At 35.2% G+C, this 20,240-nt stretch overlaps 1 protein-coding gene across 3 annotated transcripts; it reads right to left on the bottom strand.

The window, feature by feature from the left end:
* Positions 1-11,082: 11,082 nt before the first annotated feature.
* On the bottom strand, positions 11,083-19,840 carry LOC123549237 (uncharacterized). 3 transcript variants are annotated; one of them, XM_045337158.2, is made up of 5 exons: positions 19,507-19,840; positions 13,452-14,848; positions 13,089-13,296; positions 12,282-12,679; positions 11,083-11,635 (listed from the first exon to the last, which is right to left on the bottom strand). In XM_045337158.2, the coding sequence occupies exons 2-5, from the start codon at positions 14,436-14,438 to the stop codon at positions 11,417-11,419; spliced, it is 1,812 nt and encodes a 603-aa protein (XP_045193093.2). In that variant the 5' UTR covers positions 14,439-14,848; positions 19,507-19,840; the 3' UTR covers positions 11,083-11,416. The 3 variants fall into 3 exon arrangements, with proteins under 3 accessions (XP_045193093.2, XP_045193095.2, XP_045193094.2); XM_045337160.2 differs by having other exon boundaries at positions 12,282-12,673; XM_045337159.2 differs by lacking the exon at positions 19,507-19,840 and having other exon boundaries at positions 13,452-17,425.
* Positions 19,841-20,240: the final 400 nt, after the last annotated feature.

Raw genomic sequence — 20,240 nt, 5'->3', positions numbered from 1 at the left:
TTATTAGTTGTCCAAATATCATACAAGGACGCTTTTGAAATAGATCCTGTATGTATCCGTGCAAAAAGTAGAGATAACCTCTTTACCTTAAACATACGTTTGTTCGTGTTGAAGTTAAATTGAATTTTCTTTGTTTTTTCAGCAGAAAAGAAAAAAAAACATCAACTAAAGAAAACTAAATTATTTGTGAGATAGATACAGATAATCGAAAATAACTAGGCTTTCCAGATGAAAACAATATCGCTCGACATAGGTTTGATGAATTTTCAAAACTAACAATTGAAATTCATTTTAATACAGTTAAGCAGTGGATAATAATTGTTATTACATGACTGTATTCTATTGTTTCTCTGATTGGCTGAAAACGGTTTGAAAAGTAATGAGTACATATCATATCAACTTATCTTGGGTTATAAATAGTACGAAAATAAATATAGATCGAAGTAGGTACTTGGAAAACCAATATCAACCTGATAATAAAAATAGATCAAAGTAGGTGCTTAAAAACCAGTATCAACCTGATTTGGTCTAAATTTATTCCTTATTTCTTTATTAAAGTTACAATGTAATAACAATACTGACTTTACATTTATTCATGTAATAAAACAATTATTGACTTTTTCATAGGTTGATATCAAGATTTATCAACCCTCAAAAAGTTATATTCACCTCGCCTTCGGCTCGGTGAATATAACTCTTTTCGGGTTGATAAATCCTGATATCAACCTATGAAAAAGTCAATAATTGTATAATACTTACCTAAAATCATGATTTTCTTATATAGATAGCTCTAGTCGTTTAAAGTCATACTACGTCTTCGCCCGACATTCAATGTTTTCTATGAAAGGTCAAAGTTTGAGTTTAGTTTAAACAGTATTTATTTCAATTAAGTAAACCTAACATAAACATCGTTGTAACAAATAAAGTTAGGATTAGGAAAAATGTTACATGGTAACTTATCTGAATCCTATTCCTAATAAAAACATCCAATAACATTTTGTTATGATAGTAGTGTTAAATGATTAAAACAATGTAGAAAAGTGATCTTAGAAAAAATAAAGAAGCAGAAACTGGAAAAAAGAACTGAGTATTTCTTCAACCTAATGCAGACGGAAGGAAAAAAAACGACACAAAAAGGAAAGAAAATAATGTAAAAATATATATATATATTCAGCTACTCGGGGACCCCCACCCATCAACCGTTGTGACTCGGATCAAAACGACCTGTCGCTGCTATGAACTGCTGAGCTTTTACTATAACATGCTTTTTTTGTTTGAAAGACAAATGCTCGTTGCCAAACGGAAGGTTGTCAATCGTGGCGGGACAAGGGAGGTTAGTCAAAAGATTTTGCCTTTGCTGGGTGTAGTTGGGACAGGATAAATAGAAATGACTTAACTGTTTCGACTAAGCCACAACTACAGAATGGAGAGTCAATGAGTGACCGCCGATAGAGATCAAAGTTAAATGAACTACAATCCAGTTTTAGGCGAGTATGAAGCATCTGGAGCTTGCGCTGACCAATTTTCAGAGGGTTTGGTTTCAGATTGCTCCTTGCATTTAAAGCATTTTTGAAAGAATGGATAGTATAGAAGCTGGTAAACTGTTCCATTCCCGTATTGCAGAGGGTAAGAAAGATGTTATATAGAACCCTGTTCTACATGGTATCAACGGCAACCTTTGAGAGCGTCTAAATTCAAACCTATGATCAACCCTGGGAGGAATCAAATTGCATAAGTAGTTTGGCACAAGTTCATTTTTCATTTTAAATAGAAGGGAAAGTTTATGTTTTCTACGTCTCTTAACTAAAGGCTCAATACTAGATTCGTTGTAAAGTTTATCTAAGTTACTATATTTAGTTGCTCCCGTAATTATTTTTAATGCTTCGCTTTGAACAGACTCTAGTCCTGATTTTAAGTAGTCGGAACAGTTGTCCCAGACGACATCGCCGTATTCAAGTAGAGGACGAATAAACGGAACATATAGTCGTTCTAGATACTGTCTGGTTAAAAGGTATTTAAAGGAACATAGAAGTGCAAGCCGTTGCCAGGCTTTATTGAATGTGTTTGTGATGTGTGCCTTCCGACAATGTTAGACCTAGATGTTTTGTGTGTACTTACAGGATTTAACAAAACATGATCAAAATATAGATCAGGATGTACAGATTTTGTCGTTTTTCTAGAGAAAGGGAGGGTCTCAGTTTTGGAAAGATTAAAAATGACCAGCCAATTCCTAGACCATTTCAGAACTGTTTCGAGATCTTGGTTTAAGGTTGCTGTCGACGTACCAGGATCGACAATAATGTACATACTAGTGTCGTCGGCGAACAACCTCACATTTGAATGTAAATCGAGAATAATGTCATTTATGTAGAGAAGAAATAGAGCAGGTCCAAGGCTTGAGCCTTGAGGGACACCAGCATTGATGGATGACCAATCAGACGAGGTATTAGCAAATACCACTCTTTACTTTCGACGAGTGAGATACGATTTGAACCACTGAAGTAAGTTACCACAGACATCAATTGTGGACAGCTTAAAAAGAAGACCATGCCATACTCGGTCAAAGGCTTTAGAGATGTCGCAAAATACTACTCTTACTTCTTTACCGTCATCAATAGCCTTGCAAATATCATTGTAGATATACACAAGCTGATTAACTGTGGAATCACCACGTATAAATCCTGATTGATAACTGCTAAGTATGTTATTTTGTGTAAGAAAATTGAAAAAATGTTTGTGTATACATCGTTCCATAAGCTTCCCAACACAGCTAAAAAGAGATAATGGACGGTAGTTTTGAGGGTCGGATGGATTAGACATTTTGTAAATTGGAGTAACATTTGCTGTCTTCCAGACTGAGGGAAAGTACGATTTGGGCAATTAGTTTATTAAAGAATGTTCATAGCTAGTGGTGCAGCTAGGACGGAGGAGCCTTCTTTAAGCAGCCTTGGATTGATCATGTCCGGATCACAGGATTTAGACGGATAAATAGAAGATATCGCATCTGTAACGTCTTGTGAGATTTGAATAGATGAGAGAATATGTGATGGTTGTTCTGGGTTAGCAGGTAGTGTATGGTTGCTGTCGTTAATGTTTGATTGTTCACAAAAATAGGGATTAAGAATGTTGATCTTGTCTATGTCTTCAGACGCTATCTTACCATTGTAAGACAATACAGGTAAAACAGTTGACTTGGATTTATTGGTAATGTTCTTAGAAAGTTTGAACCATGTTTTAGCATCAAAATTTTCTTGATTAATTTTGTCAATGATTTTATTTTTAAAGTCGTTTTTGGCTTTTCTTAGTTCTCGAATGGTTTCATTTCGTTTTTGCTGAATTTATTCCAGAATTTATTTGGACTTATTCCAGGCTAATTCGCTTTTAACCAACTTTGCCTTTCTGAAGAGTCTGTTTCTCTGTCTGATTAGTTTTCGAATTCCGGAATGAAACCTTGGTATATCTGCAAGACGAATAGTGACAATTTTAGAAGGAATAGTTTTAGAGGCAACATTAAGTATAGTATTGCTCAAGTCTTCGGCTACAGAATCTAAATCATCGGTATTTAAAAGGATATCCCAGTCTACTCGGTCGAGTTCTTCTCGATAAATATCGAAGTCGGCTTGGTCGTATTTCCATATTCTTCTTTTAAATGCGGTGACTGACTTTTGGTTTCTGAAATTTAAAAACTACTTTACGGTTGGACAATAAAATCTTGTGAGATCAGGTATAAAAGGATCTGCGGTGAAACTTGACATGACATGTTGCGGATTGTTAACAAATACAAGATCGATAAGAGATTGGGAGTTTTCAGTAAAATGGGTTGGCTCAGAAATTAATTGTACAGAGCTATATGATGTCATAAGTCTTGATATTTTGTTCGACTGGTCGTTTAATACATTAATATTAAAGTCACCTGTGATGGCGACATTGTTAGAATGATTATGCGCTCTATCAATGCTCTCTTCTAGTAGAGTCCAATCGGGATGCCGATAGAAGCCTCCAACCAAGAGATTTTTGTTACGTAATGCAAGTTCTATCCACAACGCTTCTAGACCAGGAACCTCTAAGTCCAGCCGTCGAGTAGCACAGAGACCGTACATAAATCGCGCTGCCTCCTCCAAGTCTACCGGCGCGATCATTCCTGAAGGGCGGATCAAAATTCTGAATGAGTATATCTTCGTTTCAAGTTGTATGAGAAAGCCATGTCTCAGTAAACACCAAAATTTCGTAAGGCTGAGATTCTGTCTGGAGTAGGTCTATTTTAAAAATGATACTTTGAACATTTAGGTGCATAATACTAAGACCAGAATTTATTACATTTGTAAAAGAGGTAGACATCTCTGAGGAGAAAGTTGTATCGAAGTCAGAAGGACCTGGATTTGGATGGGTGAGTGAGTGAGCGAGTTGGGCTTTACGGCGAATCGACACAAAATGGTCATATATCGCCGAGAAGAATCATATTGCAAACGCCAACTGTAAAGCATAAACATTGATGTTAAAATGTAAAGCATACCCAAAAACATCTATGTAAAAATGTAAAGAACACTATGAGTAATGTAAAACATATCTAAAACATCCATGTAAAAATGTAAAGAACACTATGAGTAATGTAAAACATATCTAAAACATCCATGTAAAAATGTAAAGCATATCTAAAAACAGTTATGTAAAAATGTATATACGTGTGTGTTAAAATATCAGCTGCAAACATAATAATATTGCAAGATGTAAACAAAAATTTGAAATGTTAGATGTTTTGATATATTCCTATCTGCTTTAAAAACGATAAAATATTTCCGACTGAAACGTTTTCAAATAACTCTTTCAAAGATTGAACGTCATAATGTGTACCGCGCTGTGTAGCAAGTTCACACAGTCGATTAGAATATGTTTAACAGTTAGCGGTGTTTGGCATGGTACACATTCATCAGCAAGAGAACGTAGAGGAAATACAGCAAAAAACTGCACACAATGAATGTGACAAAATGGACAAAGAACATGCAGTTGTCGGTAGAGTGAGCTAAATGTGTTTTCCTGTAAGAATGGGTACGAACTGAATAAGCTCTTGTGTTATCAGACGAGAGTGTACTCGTAATAAAGAAGCACGCACTGGAAGCCCGATGAATTTGCTAGGCTGACATAAAGTAGAAAAGTAATGAAATGATAGTAGCGACAGTTGATATATTTCCATAAATGCAAAACACGACTTCGTTTTACTGAGGATCTAATCTTGACAGTAGAGGTCGTGCAAGTACAGATTTGAGTACGTCCGTGTCAAATAGCTGTAAGCAAGGGGAACCCCGAGTAGCAAATCTATTCTGGTAGACGTCAAAATGATGTAGATCGACATTACGTTTACAAGTTTCAGTTTCGTATGTCCGGTATCTTCTGTTCCAACGGCATTCAAACTCTCCTCGACCGTCGTTTTGATGTGTGCCGCCTGTTGTTCGAAGGTGAAAAGTAAAATTTTAAATGCCTTGATCTATTGTCGTTTTTGTTTGTACGACATTCATTTTAAAATTTCGTATAAGATTCTTTAACTGGTTGTAGGTGCAGATAGGAATTTCCGGCCTCGAGGGTAACTGTTTAGGCGATAACGAGGCTCCAGCCGAGTTACCGCCTAAACAGTTACCCGAGAGCCGGATATTCCCATCTGCACCTATAACCAGTGACAATAACATCGAACGGTTTTCTTTTTAGAACTATTTCTTATAGCAGCGTATTTAAACAAAGCGCGGGAAAGCAACGTCTGTAAACAGGAAAGACGTCATGACGTTTCAAAGACAAATAACAATGTTTAGTTCCGGTTTTGTTTTATCAGTTGCAGCGTAACGTTATGAATTTTTGATGAAATATGGTGTTTTGAATCGAGAAATATACGATCAGGAACATAGAGGAACTGTCAAGGTATTGGATTTTTATTCCATTTTTTTAAAATAAAATATAAATAACTACATAAATCGTCTACATATATGTAGTTCGCAATACGTCATTTAAAGCACAAGAGTCATATTACACCCCGGGGTGTAAGATGGATTTTTCCAGCACCGGTAAACGTTCCGGAAATCCCCGTCTGGTATGCAAGAATACGTCGTATGTTGCGTACTGAAACATATACAATATTTTCTGCGAAATATGAAAGATTGAATGACTTACTTCCAATGTTTATTTATTTTTTTATTTTTTTTAAACAACATTGAACTTTTTCTGTAAAAAGATGGACTGAACAGATGCACTGATAGCTTTGTTTTAATTTCTATTGATGTATTTGTGTATACACCAACAATTGGCGTCAGGTATGAAGACGGTAGCGCACTGATAGGATATAATGGGTGTTGCACCTACATATTCTGATTTTTGTATACGCCAAACATTGGCGTCAAGAATAAAAATGGTAGCACATTGTCATTTAACAGATTGCAATCTACTTAACAAAACGGCTTACCCGCCATGGGTTATTTTACCAATATATCGAAAATCACTGACAGTCCTATTAAAAAACTCACAAATACGTTCGGAGCAACATATCGTTAATACTGCTTCAAATTGCGGTAAAATAAAACTATGTTATCCTTATAATTTTACTAGTTTTACGGATTGAACCCATTGCCATAGGGACCACTGTGGAAATAAGGGGAAAGTTACCTCTCCTTTGTTCCTGGTATTGCGGTGCACTACATGGCTTAATTTGTATGTCATTGTGTTTTTGTTATTTGTTTTAGCACATGCATCTTATTGAGAATGCTTTGTTTTATGTGCACTTTTACCGAAAATTAAAAAATCTATATTGCTGAAAAGTCAAAAACAGTGCTGGTTATTCATTTTTTTATCAATAGATAAGTAGTTAATTTTTTTTATCTAATTTATTATTTTCTACCAATTGTTATTATTAATAAGTACAGTGCTGGTTTAATTAATTTACTAATTACTTATTATTTTTTATCAAGAGATATAGATAGTTTTATTAAATTTATTATTTTTCTATTTACTTTTATCAGTGCTCAAGGAGTAAACAAGAATCTCACTCTTATTAATAAATTTTTATTCTTAAAATGTGTAAGTTAGTGCAATAACTCAGATCTCTGTTAAGTATAATCATGCATAATGCTCAAATTTTATCAGTATTTCATACAATAGAATTAATAATTTAAGCACTCTCTGATAGTTACATTCCTCTATGCAGAATGATATGTTTATTATAATTATTAAATGATTTCCCATGGTACTGCCACCAATAACAAGGACCACAATGGAAATAATTGAAAATCACTTTTCACTTTTTTGTGTTATCCTTGGTATTGGTGTGTATGTCATTGTCTCTATCATGCATTGTGTATATAATTCTACTATAAATTTTGCTGATATTTATGCATTTTGTTATTGCCATGCTATGTAACTTGTTATACCTAAATGAACTTACTAATTTCTCTTTTATTCTGGGTGAAAAAATGCGTTTTTTTCTCTCGCTACGCTCGCACAATAAAAATCCGACAATGTTTGCATGAGCTCCTACAACGCTCTATACCATTTCTATGTTAATAGCCCTTGGTACCCTATCCCCATAAAATTCTTCAGAAATCGGGCTAAGAAATTTCCATTCCGAGATACGCCTCAGAACACCCAGAATGCACCAGATGGATCCATTGTTTTCAAAATTGTCCGAGGGGAGGGGTGGGGCGAGGCCGGATCCGCTAGTTGCTCTTAGTAGAGGTACACTACAAATATTTCAAGACCCCCACCCCCATCCCCAACACCAACTACTGTATCCGCTCCTGTGTTATGTTTTTAGTGTAAATGATTAAACGTTATCCTCGTAATTAAGAAATAATTTATAGCAAAAGAGTGTTTTAACATTATTTATGCACGATGGGCGGTTATATGTCGGACGTAATAATTGCACGAGGGTGTAGCCCGAGTGAAATTATTTGTACGACGTATTACCGCCCAAGTCTATAAATAGTGTTAAAACTTGGTTTTGCTATACATTACTTCGATCCTAATATGCCCTTAATCGAAAACAGTAGACAAAATATAGAAGCGCTCTTTCTTGGTCGCAACAAAAACTTTGACGTCACTGCACGTTAACGTGACGTCATTCTAGCGTAAGAGCGTTTCAACAGAGACAAGCATATTAGAATTGATATTCTTGCACTTCATTGTTACGGAGTGGTATTTCAAGGGTCTCATCTCAACATAACTTAGTTATTATGTCCCGAGAAGTACTAAACTTATCGTCATAAAATAGTAGAAATGTTTACCACTAGAAGTAGCGCATCTGTTTATTGTTTTAGCTCGTCTGAGCATGAAGTGCTCAGGTGAACTGTTTTGATGGAATTCTGCCCGCCTTCCATCTTCTTCCGTCGTTGACAATATCACTGTCAAGTTTAACCACAAGTTTAGCCAAATCTTGAAAAAAAAGCATAGTCGGAATATTTGTCTCTTTCATCATTTGGACTCAGTTGCTAGGTCACTAAGTCAAATCGTAGAAAAGCCATATTCTATTATTTGACCTAGTGTCTGAGCCAAAATGACCCATTTACAAATTCTATTTGAACATTCTTTAGACCTGAGGCAGTACTTTTTGCACATGAAACTTAGGATATTTGTCTTTATAAAATAAAAAAAAAACTTTAAAATTGTGTTATCTGTGAACTTAAATGCCTAGATACTGGCTGCAAGCCAATGGATTTCCGTCTCTATTAGCACAGGTTGGGGCTAATTTCTATCATAGTATGGTTCCAATAGACAATGGTTATCGTTTACTGGAAAGCCAATCTACCTTTTAAGAGTAGTCTTTTATTTCATAAACATGTTTTAGCATCATTAATGAGCCGTGCCATGAGAAAACCAACATAGTGGGTATGCGACCAGCAAGGATCCAGACCAGCCTGCGCATCCGCGCAGTCTGGTCAGGATCCATGCTGTTCGCTTTCAAAGCCTATTACAATTAGAGAAACCGTTAGCGAACAGCATGGATCCTGACCAGACTGCGCGGATGCGCAGGCTGGTCAGGATCCTTGCTGGTCGCATACCCACTATGTTGGTTTTCTCATGGCACGGCTCAATTTTGTTATGATGATAAGAAACTAATAGCTGAATATATATCAAATTTCTTATGCTCTAATTTCTTATGTTTTAGGTTCTCATATGTTCTATCTTGACATGTGCAAAAATTTAGATTTCATATTTAAGAATAAATGGGACATTCACTCATCAAATAGCATTTCATTGTTATGAAATAAAGCATGAAATGGCACACTTTATGCAATTTATTATTTAAATCAAAAATTCAGTATAGGTAAAACACAATAATTGGATTTTATCAAGTCATGTTATATTCCAATAATGGTGTATGTATGTATGTATGTATGTATACGAGGAAATCATTTTCTCATCCTTTTTTACGTGTTGCATAATTATAAACGTAATGGTAGGATCACCTTAACAGGTATGACCTTTTTCATTAGTATGATATATGCAGTGTTCAATAAGTGAAACTTTATACTATCGTGTACTTTATACATTGTTCGGTAAGTGAAATTTTATACTATCATGTACTTCATACACTGTTCAATAAGTGAAACTTTATACTATCGTGTACTTTATACAGTATAACATAAAACAATCTTTATGCTATCGTGAACTTTATGCAGTGTCCAATAAGTCAATCTTTATACTAACGTGTACTTTATACAGTGTTCAATAAGTGAAACTTTATACTGTCGTGTACTTTATACAGTGTTCGATAAGTGAAACTTTAAACTATCATGTACTTTATACATTGTTCAATAAGTTTAAATTTATACTATAGTGTACTTTATACGGTGTACAATAAGTCAATCTTAATACTGTCGTGTACATTATACATTGTTCAACAAGTGAATCTTTATACTATCGTGTATTTTATACAGTTTACATAAAACAATCTTTATGCTATCGTGTACTTTATACAGTGTGCAATAAGTCAACCTTTATACTATCGTGTATTGTATACAGTGTGCCATAAGTCAACCTTAATACTATCGTGTACTTTAAAATATAGTGTTAATAAAACAATCTTAATTCTATTGTGTACTTTATACAACCGGTCACCGTGGCCCAGTGGTTAAGGCGTCCGCCTCGGGATCGGGAGGTCGAAGGTTCGAGCCCCATGGGGAGCGTTCGTCCGGGGGACTCATTCCGAAATGGCCGGTTCGTGAGCCTAGAGCTAGTTAAATGAATGGTTACCGATTTCTATCCGCCTGGCGCCTGGCATAGTGGTAGAAGTTGGGAGGTAATTGGTACGCACAATAAAAGGTGTCTCATAAGCCAAATTGGCTGGCCCTTTCAATAGGGGTGACACTATAATAAACAAGACCTTTACCTTTTTATACAATGTTCAATAAAACAATATTTATACTAGAGTGTACTTTATACAGTGTTCAATAAGTCAATCTTAATACTATCGTGTACTTTATACAGAGTTCAGTAAGTCAATCTTTATTCTAGCGTGTGCTTTATACAGTGTTCAATAAAACAATCTTTATACTATCGCCTACATTAAGAAGTGTCCAATAGGTCAATTCTTATACTATCGTGTACTTCTTATTTTTGAAATCAGGCATAGAAAGAAAGTGCTACATTAAAATTACACACTATGTAAAACAGAAATACATGTAGATGGAAATATAGCATATATGCATTAATATACAATATTTATCTGTATATACCTATTTCACTGTATTCAGTACTGGTTAACTGGCACTTCATATATTGTAAAAAGAAGTGGTTCGATCATAAAACAACAAATTTGTACATGTACATGTATTGTCAAAGAAATTTGTACCTGTATTTTCAAAGAAACGTGCATTTTGACTATGTATTTTGTAGTTAAGTGCAGAAATTGTTCTTGATGTGCTTGTTAGCATAAACATATAAAAAGATGTGCTTTTAGAGAGACATACGTGGTCTTTATTTCTTTCAATAAATAACCCTCTGAATGAGTGATAAGAACATTTGGTAGTACAAAGTACGAAGGGCGTTCAATATGTAATGTTACTCCGTAGGTAGTTCCGTAACCGCTTATTATGTTTATATGCGGTTTTCGGCACATTATAGAGCAATTTATTGGCAACACAATGCTATATAAGTTATAAAAATCGGTAGATTCAAAGTAAAAATATAATCATTTGAGTGAGACTCTGGATGCCTAGGACAAACCTAAATTATAATTATGGTCCAGTATACCTGAGTACACCTCACTAAAATGATTATAATTTTACTTTGAACCTGCCGATTTTTATAATTTATACAATACATTGCTCTATAATGGGCCGAAAACCGCATCTAAAAATAACCAGCGGTTACGGAACTACATACGGAATAACATTACATATTGAACGCCCCTCGTAATTTACGAATTTTTGTTCTGTTCACACTAATATTTTTTATCAAGCAGAAAGTTTGCCAGTTCTAAGCAAACTGCAGAATCCTTACTTTGCAGTACATCAACTCTTGTGTCAAAGTAATCGAATAAATGTCCATCCTTCAGTGTTTTCACAAGATCGGCTGTAACATCGATGAGACATTGGCTACTGTTACTGTTGTGCCAGTACCCGGACGAGGTATGTTTCTCACAGGACCACAATATCTGCGTCTGAAAAAAATACATCAGTATATGTTGAATTATAACTTAATAGTTTTAATAGTTGACATATAAAAACGATACTCAGCCGAATTTAAAACGTGTATTTATGCTTCCCAATTAACAGCCATGCTTCAATCTTTCCAACTAGTTAAAAAGTACTTTCAGTAATTTTTAGATATTGGCAATATCACGAATGGTGGTTTTGCCGTTTTGTTCAACACATCTCAATTTATTGAATACACGTATCAGAATATACAAATAATATAAGCCCGCCCGCTTAGCTCAGTAGGTAGAGCGTCCCCCACCTCTGATTCATGCGGGGAAGTTGGCAGTTACTTGCAGAGAACAGGTTTGTACAGAATCCAGAAACATTGGTGAGGTTAACTGCCCGCCGTTACATGACTGAAATACTGTTGAAAAACGGCGTTAAATCCAAAACAAACAAATACAAATAATATTAACCGCTAAGAGAACTGCAGTGTCGCGGGTATATACAATAACGGGAAATATTTACTAGCATAAAGATATAGTAATTTTATATATTATAAAGATACAAAAAATTAACCTTGAACAGAAACAAGTAGGAAACAAATACCATGATTTCATACCCTTATGATATTTTTAAAACAAGGAGAAAAAATGATATAGCACTTACTTTTAAAACATGTGAAGACAACCCTGGCAAGCCGTTTTTAGAACCAGATTTACAAATTTGCATGTACTTCTTTAACATTTTGTAGACAAATTTTCTGCAGCCGTTACCCTCATCAAGTCTGGAGAAAAGTGCTCGTTCAGCGTTGGAGTATGAAATTGCCCAGAATTCATCCTTCTTTGGTACTAGGTGTGTCCCAGTTTCCTTTACATCAATTATAAGTTTTTCACAGAAAGCTTTCTTGGTTTCCTTGCGCGGCCACTCCATTATAGGTATATCACATGGAAGTGATATTGTTATGTCAATACTGATATTGTACTGAACACCGGAGTGCTTGTTTGGGAGAATGGTCATGGTTAAAGCTGGTCCATGCGTCATCTTGCTGAGATGGACACCTGAAGCTTATAATGCAACAACATGAAAATGTTATTATGAAGTATCACATGAAGTAAAGCAGCCTGATCGGATATGATTTTTTTATAAAAGTACATTGCTGTATAAAATAATCTGCACTGTTTTAGTATGTTTTGCACATCCTGTTTCTTTTATCAGCATGCATTTTATTGGTTTGAGCAATTAATGCATTATCATCAATGTCCTCTTTCCATTAATTTTGTATTTCTATTCAAAATATATACAAAATGTTATGTTCTCACATCTATTTTCTCTTTTTGTCAAAAGTATGTCTGCGCATGTCGCTAATTAAAACATAATAATTATACGGGATTGCTTGTAATCTGTATCCTTTAATCTATATCACCAATCATTCTATGTAACTACAAATTTAAACCACTCGATACTAATACGTACGATTCAAATCTAATTTGGTTATTGCAGTGCTTATTTTCTGATGCAGGTCATATTTCATCTTCCGTGGAACTAGATCTTCCCCGTATCTAAGGCCTTCAGGAATAATACCTGCGTCAACAGACACTACAACATAACCATCTGGGGGCTTGACCCGTGTCTTTGTAATAGCCGGCTCACAATTTATGTTCATGTTTGTTGCATGTTTATTCTGCAATAAGTATATAATTTGGAGTTGTGTGTTTAAATTAATATTGAAATAATACATTATTTGGGAAACAAGTTTTCTTTTTCACGTCAAAAACATATTGTATGAATACAGAACACTGCGTTTTGAAATCATGACATTATAGCATGGTAGCTTACCTGGGAGTAGGAGTAATTTATCTTTCTAACACTGCTGACCTTTACATCCTTTTGTCCTAATTTTAAGCAAACGTTGATATCAAATTCGTCTGCCTTTCCAATTTTTGTGTTAACCGGAAAACTGCCAGCCTTCACATAGTTGGGACAATATATATCACCTCCCTGTTGCCGGTGCACATGAGCCATTATCTTGGTAAGTATGTCATTTACATGTTCGACAGATTTCTTCTTTTCAGTTTTGTCTATATTTACTTCTTTGGCGTATATCTCTTCGACAGTCCTCCTCCTTTTCTTGTGCAAAGGACCAGCCATTTGTTGCTTCGTAGGCTCATCTTCTTTCTTAATACCGATTGCTAAGTGATGGCTACGTTTTCTGGATTGTGGATTATTTGGTACTGGTCGGTGTGTGTCTCTTTGATGCTGGGACATTGCATCATTTGTCGAAAAACTTTTTGCGCACTTAGGACATTTGTATTTTCTGCTTGTAGCTTCCTCTTTCACATTTGTGCAGCGCAAAAGACCATTATTCTGCTTTCTTTGGTGCTTATCCTCCATGTGCTGACACAACGCACTTGTCGTTGAGAAACGGCTTAAGCATATTTCACATTTGACATTTTTGCAGGATGGTTTGTGCAACCTTTCTGTAAAGTGCGCACTATGGCTGGTGGTGGATTTGGTTGTATCATGTGTGTCTTGTTTGTGTTGTAAAAGTGCAGTAGCAGTGGTAAAGGATCTGGCACATGAGGAACAATACTTTTTCTTCGAATTATTTGTTCTGGCATATATTGTGGTAGAATGACTGGGCCCTGTGTGTTTATCTTTTTGGTGTTGCAATACCGCATGTTGTTTCGAAAAGTGGCTGTCACAGAAGGTACACTGTACAATTTTATGCTTGTCTCTCTTGTGCTGAGACAATTCCAATTTTGTCGAATATTTCCTTTCGCAAAAGGAACAACTAACTTTCCCTGCTTTCGTTTTCTTTTTCATCGTGTGAACTGCTGTGTTGGTGCGCCGTAAAACCCAAATAAAAAAAATCGAACGGACAAACCATAGGTTGTTTCACCTGGTATTTATCTTTTGTCTTTTTGGTGATGATCTGTTGACAAAAGTCTTGCACAGAAAGAACTGAATTCGCCTAAACATTATTTGCTCAGTTGTAATTTTCTTACAGCTTGGTGCTTAGTACCGCTGTTTTTATCTTTGTAACTGTAAAAGTTCAGTTCATCTTGTTTCGAAAATGATTTTGGCAACAGATACAGAAATGTGTTCTTGTCTCATGTAATGTTTCAACACTTCTCGAAGTCTTACTATTTCCGTATGGTTTTAAGTCTTGTTCGTCTGTCTTTGGTTTCTTACTATTATTACTATGGATAAATTCTGAAGTATAACATCAAAACCTGAAAATGAAGAACTTAAAGGTTTATTACAGAAAATGGAATTATCCGATTTGAAATAATATGGGAAGTTAACATTTTCCGATGTTAACTTTTTGGAGAATTATTATAAAATATTTACAATTCTAACATGAAAAGTCTATGTACGTTTCCGTTAAAACACGGAAGATCTGACGTACCATTTAGCGCCATACAGGTGCCGAGAATATATGGTCTAAATGATATAGCGGAATGGTGTCACATTTAATTCACAAACACTGTATTGGAAATTAAGCGCGGAAAATAAATCATTAGACGTCTAGGTACTCCTAAGTTATCCCTTAAGATATATGCAATTCAAACTTTTAAGCACTTAATGTGTATTTTTGACTTAGTAGTCTAATCTGGCTGAGTGAAATCTCAAACATAACACCAGCTTTACAACTTCACATTCTATATAACAATCCTGTAGTGTTTAATGACTTGAATCCCCCTTTATGCATATTTTTGACTAAATCAAGGGCCATAACTCTGGTCTGGCTGAGTAAAATCTCAAACAAAACCACAGGGGGCCACAACACATTCTGAATAATATACCTATAATCTTTCATAATCCTAGATCAAAAACTTTGAGATATTTGCGACAAAAACTTTTAAGCCGTTATAATGCATAGTTTTGACTATGTCAAGGGCCATAACTCTGTGTGGATGTGTGAAACTTTAATTAAAGCACCAGGAGCACCATATCACATGCTGACAAAGATTGAGTGAGGGTGCACGAAAACAATCGGCTGTGTCACACATACACGTTTCAAAAAAAACATGAGTCTTCAACCCGAAGTTAGTTGGCAAAGATTAATTATAGTGTCAAAGGATTCTACAAGAAAACCATTTGCTGTAAATCAGAAATAAATAATACGTACATGTCCATAAATGTTGATGGTTTATTTTCGGTCTGAAGTAGTCAAATGACATTTTGCTGTGGTTACCTTTAATTCAGATGTTCTCATTTCACAGTATTTATTTGATACCTATTCATTCTTATGTGGTTTGATGTTTTTTCTATGTGTTATACGTGCACTTTACAATATATTGCTGTCTGACATTCGGCAGTGGTATCTTGTCATTTGACACAGGTTTACTGGCATTGACAGTGATTACTTGTCATTCGGCAGTGGTATCTTGTCATTTGACACTGGTTAACTGGCATTCGACAGTGGTTTCTTTTAATTCGGCAGTGATAATTTGTCATTCGACAGTGGTTACTTGTCATTTGGCACTGGTATCCTGTCCATTGACACTGGTGCTTGTGAGTAGGGTACATATATGTACATTGCGAGTAGGGTACAGTGTGTAGCAGTTCCGAATCACCCAACATAAAACGTTCAATATATCAATCAGAATTGTGTCCTTTGGGGTTTAGTGTTCATATGACAAGATGTAAAAATAAAAGGTATGATTTCATTTCTATGATTACTAGTTTGGCCACGGGGTACATACTGATTTTCATTGAAAATCTGCAATTAAAGGTCAGTCAGAAGAAAAAAATGCAGAATTATGAAAAATATAAAATAAACATTTCAAAAAATATTCATGACAGTTAATTTCAATCTGCAAAAAAAAAAATTGAAAATAAGAAAGCCTTCATTTTTTTACGAGGTCATTTCCAAACATAGTCATTAAAGTAGTTCAGGATCACTTTTTTCAACATTCTTTGAAGAACAACATGACACTCAACTTCTAAAAATTTTGTGAAATTATTGCTTTAACTAAGGGACATTCTAGAGACAAAACATTTAATTTTATTGGCAACGTGTGAAGAATAAAATTGAAGTGATCTGGAACTGCTCATGATTCGGAACTGCTACACACACTGTACACATGTGTACATGACGGAAATGCTACACATGTATACATGAAGAGTTTGTTTCATGTATGCATAGGATGCCTACGGTACACATGTGTACATGTTGAGTTGGGTGTATATATATGTACATGTTGAGGGGAGTACAAATATGCATATGGTGAGTACGGTACGCATATGTAAATGGTGAGCATGATACATGTAGCTTCATAACTAAAAACATTCAGCTTCAGAGATGTAATATGCTGTTTTGGACCTCTGAGCTGAAACGAACCCAGTACTGAAACTTAACCAGAAATCGTGTCAGAAATCTGTCACGCTATCATTTCATCAAATCAAGTGCCACAAACTCAACTTTTACTTTATTATATTTTCAATCCATTTTTCGTTTGAACCTTTCAATACTATTTCAAAACCAGTTATGAATACACAAAAGTATCAAATGGGCACCGCTACCCACCATTGCAGCTGTTGTGTGATCGAAGTACTCTTCTTTTTGAAAATAAATATGTGGTATAGAATCATTATTTTTGGAAATTTTTGTGAATTTAAACTTTCTAAGTTATGTTTTTATGAACTTTGTTAAAAATACTTACATTTATTAGCCAATTAAAGTAATTTGATATAAAACAATGGTGATCTTAATATTGAAAATTAACCATGTGCTAAGAACTTCGCATAACGTCACCAGTTACTTGCAGATGTTGCGGCTCGACCTTGTTAGGTAAACAAATGGGGTTACGCCATAACTTAACGGACGCGACCATCAGAATATTAAAATATCGACAGTAAAGTCACAGGTGCGCGTCCAGTCTTGGTGCCCATATATGGGTCCCCTATAAAAAATTTAAAAACTACTGTTTTTAATCCTAAAACGAAAAAAAAAGATATTTAAATTTTTTTGTTACTGTATACTGATACATTGAGTATATATTAAAAAAAAAAAATATTTTTCGTTTTAGTTTTTAACTTTTTTATGGGGGGACCCATATATGGGCACCAAGACTGGACGAGCACCGGTAGCCAGAACCTGTAGTTACATGGTGAGTAGAGTGCATATGATATGCATGAGGAATGCAGCGCTTTATATTCACGGTGCGTTACTTACAATATTGTACGCATGTATACATATGAGAAGTAGGGTACATGTATGTACATGGTGAGAAGGGCGAACATATATTCATGTTTTGCACATATGTACATGGTAAGTAGGGAAGCGTATATACATGATGAGCAGGATATACATGATGAGCAGGGTATATCGATTTTATGTATCGCGAACGAGAAGAAGAAGAAGATTTTATGTATATGGTGAATAGGATGTACATGTATATATGACGAGTACGATACACATATGCACATGGTAGGTAACATGCATGGCATGCACATGGTGAATGGAGTACATGTGTGTACATGGTGAGTAGAGTACGTATGTAGATATACATCACCATGTACATATGTGTACCCTACTCATCATGTATATTCATGCGACCTACTCACCATATAGATACGTTTATCCCCATCACCATGTCCATACGTGTACCCTACTCACCTTATTCATACCTATACCCTACTCTTCATGTATATTTTATTAAATCTTGTCCAAACATTCATTTTGTGTAAGATGGTGACGTTATAGCCCCGAAAATGGCTGTCATATCGTTATATCGATGACAGACACATATATTTTGAAATGCCTATAAATCCGACTATCTTCCAAGAAAATGAAACATTCTAACATGGCTCGATTTGATTGCCAGTTAAACAAAGAAGAAGGTCAAACTATGTATGTTTCACTGGATCTGTCCATGTATTATCGGGAGAAAAAGTGTGTATCAACAAGGCAGTACACGTGTTGTTAACACACGATTCTTTTTTTTTTTTTTTTTTTTTAAATGCTTTGTCAGGGCCGAATATTTATTAATACATCGCTGTTTACATGAATCGGACGTTAGGAAAAAAATTAACCTCATACATACCAGAATACGGATATGAAGGAAATTGGATCAATGTTCAGCGATTCGAAGAATTCGAGTTACTCATCGACAGATCCCGTAAAAGGAGATGACTCAACTGAGCCACCATTTCCCAAGAAACAACCATGCGAGTACAGCCCGTCCTTTAATTTTAATACGTCGCTGTTTACATTCTTACGAATTGGGCGTTAGGGAAAAGTTCGTCAATAACAGTGAATGTATTGAATCGTAAGTAACTTATGCCATAGTTTATTTTAGAAATCATGCCAACGATTTTTTGAAGTATCAATCGGTATGTTTACATTTAATATCTCGCGGATTCTTTTGTATTAATCTTGGAAGCATAATTATCAACATTTAGAAAACGGTTTGTACTCGAAATAACTCGAATGTCAAATTATTATTCTTGAAATCCTGTTCCTTTAGGTAATATGCAAAATTGTGGCGGCTAATTATAATGGCATGCTTGTAACAAAAAAAAAATCCTTGAAAAATCTTGAATACATGCTTTTGGTTGTTGATGATTTGTGCTCCCTGGTACTCGGGCTAGCTAACGCCCTCGTGGTTCAGTCCCTACGCATCTGAACTCTAAACCGTGATTAATCAGGTGACACACCACTCGAAGGCCTTAATTATTTGATAAATTACATTCTATTTTACATGTTATATTTTCCTTGTGGTGGAATAATTAATCCGAATAATATGGACAACTAGGAAGGTCAAGAATTAGTACACGTCATAAACGACTTTTAGCATTATTCAAACTACTGCACGATCCTTCACGAGCCAAATTTAAAGTTTAAACAAAGCAAAACAATTTACATGAAAATTAATTTACTTACGTAAGTGTAGTATATTAAATGGTCCATGCATAAAGAGAATAAATATATCCAGTACAATCGTAACGATGTGATCGGACATATGTTTTGTTATTTTATCTCCTAAATCATTGTCTTATTTATAAATATGACTGCGCGCTTCGTTATGTATACATCAGTTTTGTAATATGATATGTTTTCTGTTGTTATGGTAAGTGTAACAGTCTATGTGTACGTTAAACCACAGGAGCCTGAAATTCTATCCAAAAGCCACGGAAAGTCTGTATATGAAAAAAGACCCCCCTTCTATATAATAAAAAAAAAACACCAGGAATGAAACGCATTCACACCCCACCCACCACGAGAAAACAAGAAAATTTCAAAGTAATCAGTGCGAGTGTTCTCGGGTGGCGTAATTATCTAAAGGCAACTAAAATATATGCGAGACTGTGTTTACTGGTCGCTTCACCGTATTAACTAACACGAAATCATTGATTTCAAAAACATTTCGTTCATCGTCCAAACCATTGCGTGACGTCACACCTTCATGTATATTTCTGCCCCGGAGTTAATATTGCTTTTGTGTAAATGCCAGTATCCGGCCCGATCCGTACACAATTTAGAACAGAACAGAACAGCATCGTGTAAACAATGTCATTTGTCATTTACAACACAATTATTATTTGATATCAGAAAACTCATTCCGTATCACGAAGCGTAGCTGTGCAGCCATGATATTCTTTATTTCTGTCATGCGC

This window comes from Mercenaria mercenaria, chromosome 6 (genome assembly GCF_021730395.1).
Source record: "Mercenaria mercenaria strain notata chromosome 6, MADL_Memer_1, whole genome shotgun sequence".
Classification (NCBI taxonomy): domain Eukaryota; kingdom Metazoa; phylum Mollusca; class Bivalvia; order Venerida; family Veneridae; genus Mercenaria; species Mercenaria mercenaria.
This window is presented reverse-complemented; position numbering and strand designations above follow the sequence as displayed.

What these genes read in the sequence shown, in the direction of transcription:
- LOC123549237 (XM_045337158.2), bottom strand. Translation starts at nt 14,438, where the DNA reads ATGAAAAAGAAAACGAAAGCAGGGAAAGTTAGTTGTTCCTTTTGCGAA. An exon ending in AACCAAATTAGATTTGAATC is followed by an intron (nt 12,680 to 13,088) that starts GTACGTATTAGT and finishes TTGCATTATAAG; the next exon opens with CTTCAGGTGTCCATCTCAGC. An exon ending in TGTCTTCACATGTTTTAAAA is followed by an intron (nt 11,636 to 12,281) that starts GTAAGTGCTATA and finishes TATTTTTTTCAG; the next exon opens with ACGCAGATATTGTGGTCCTG.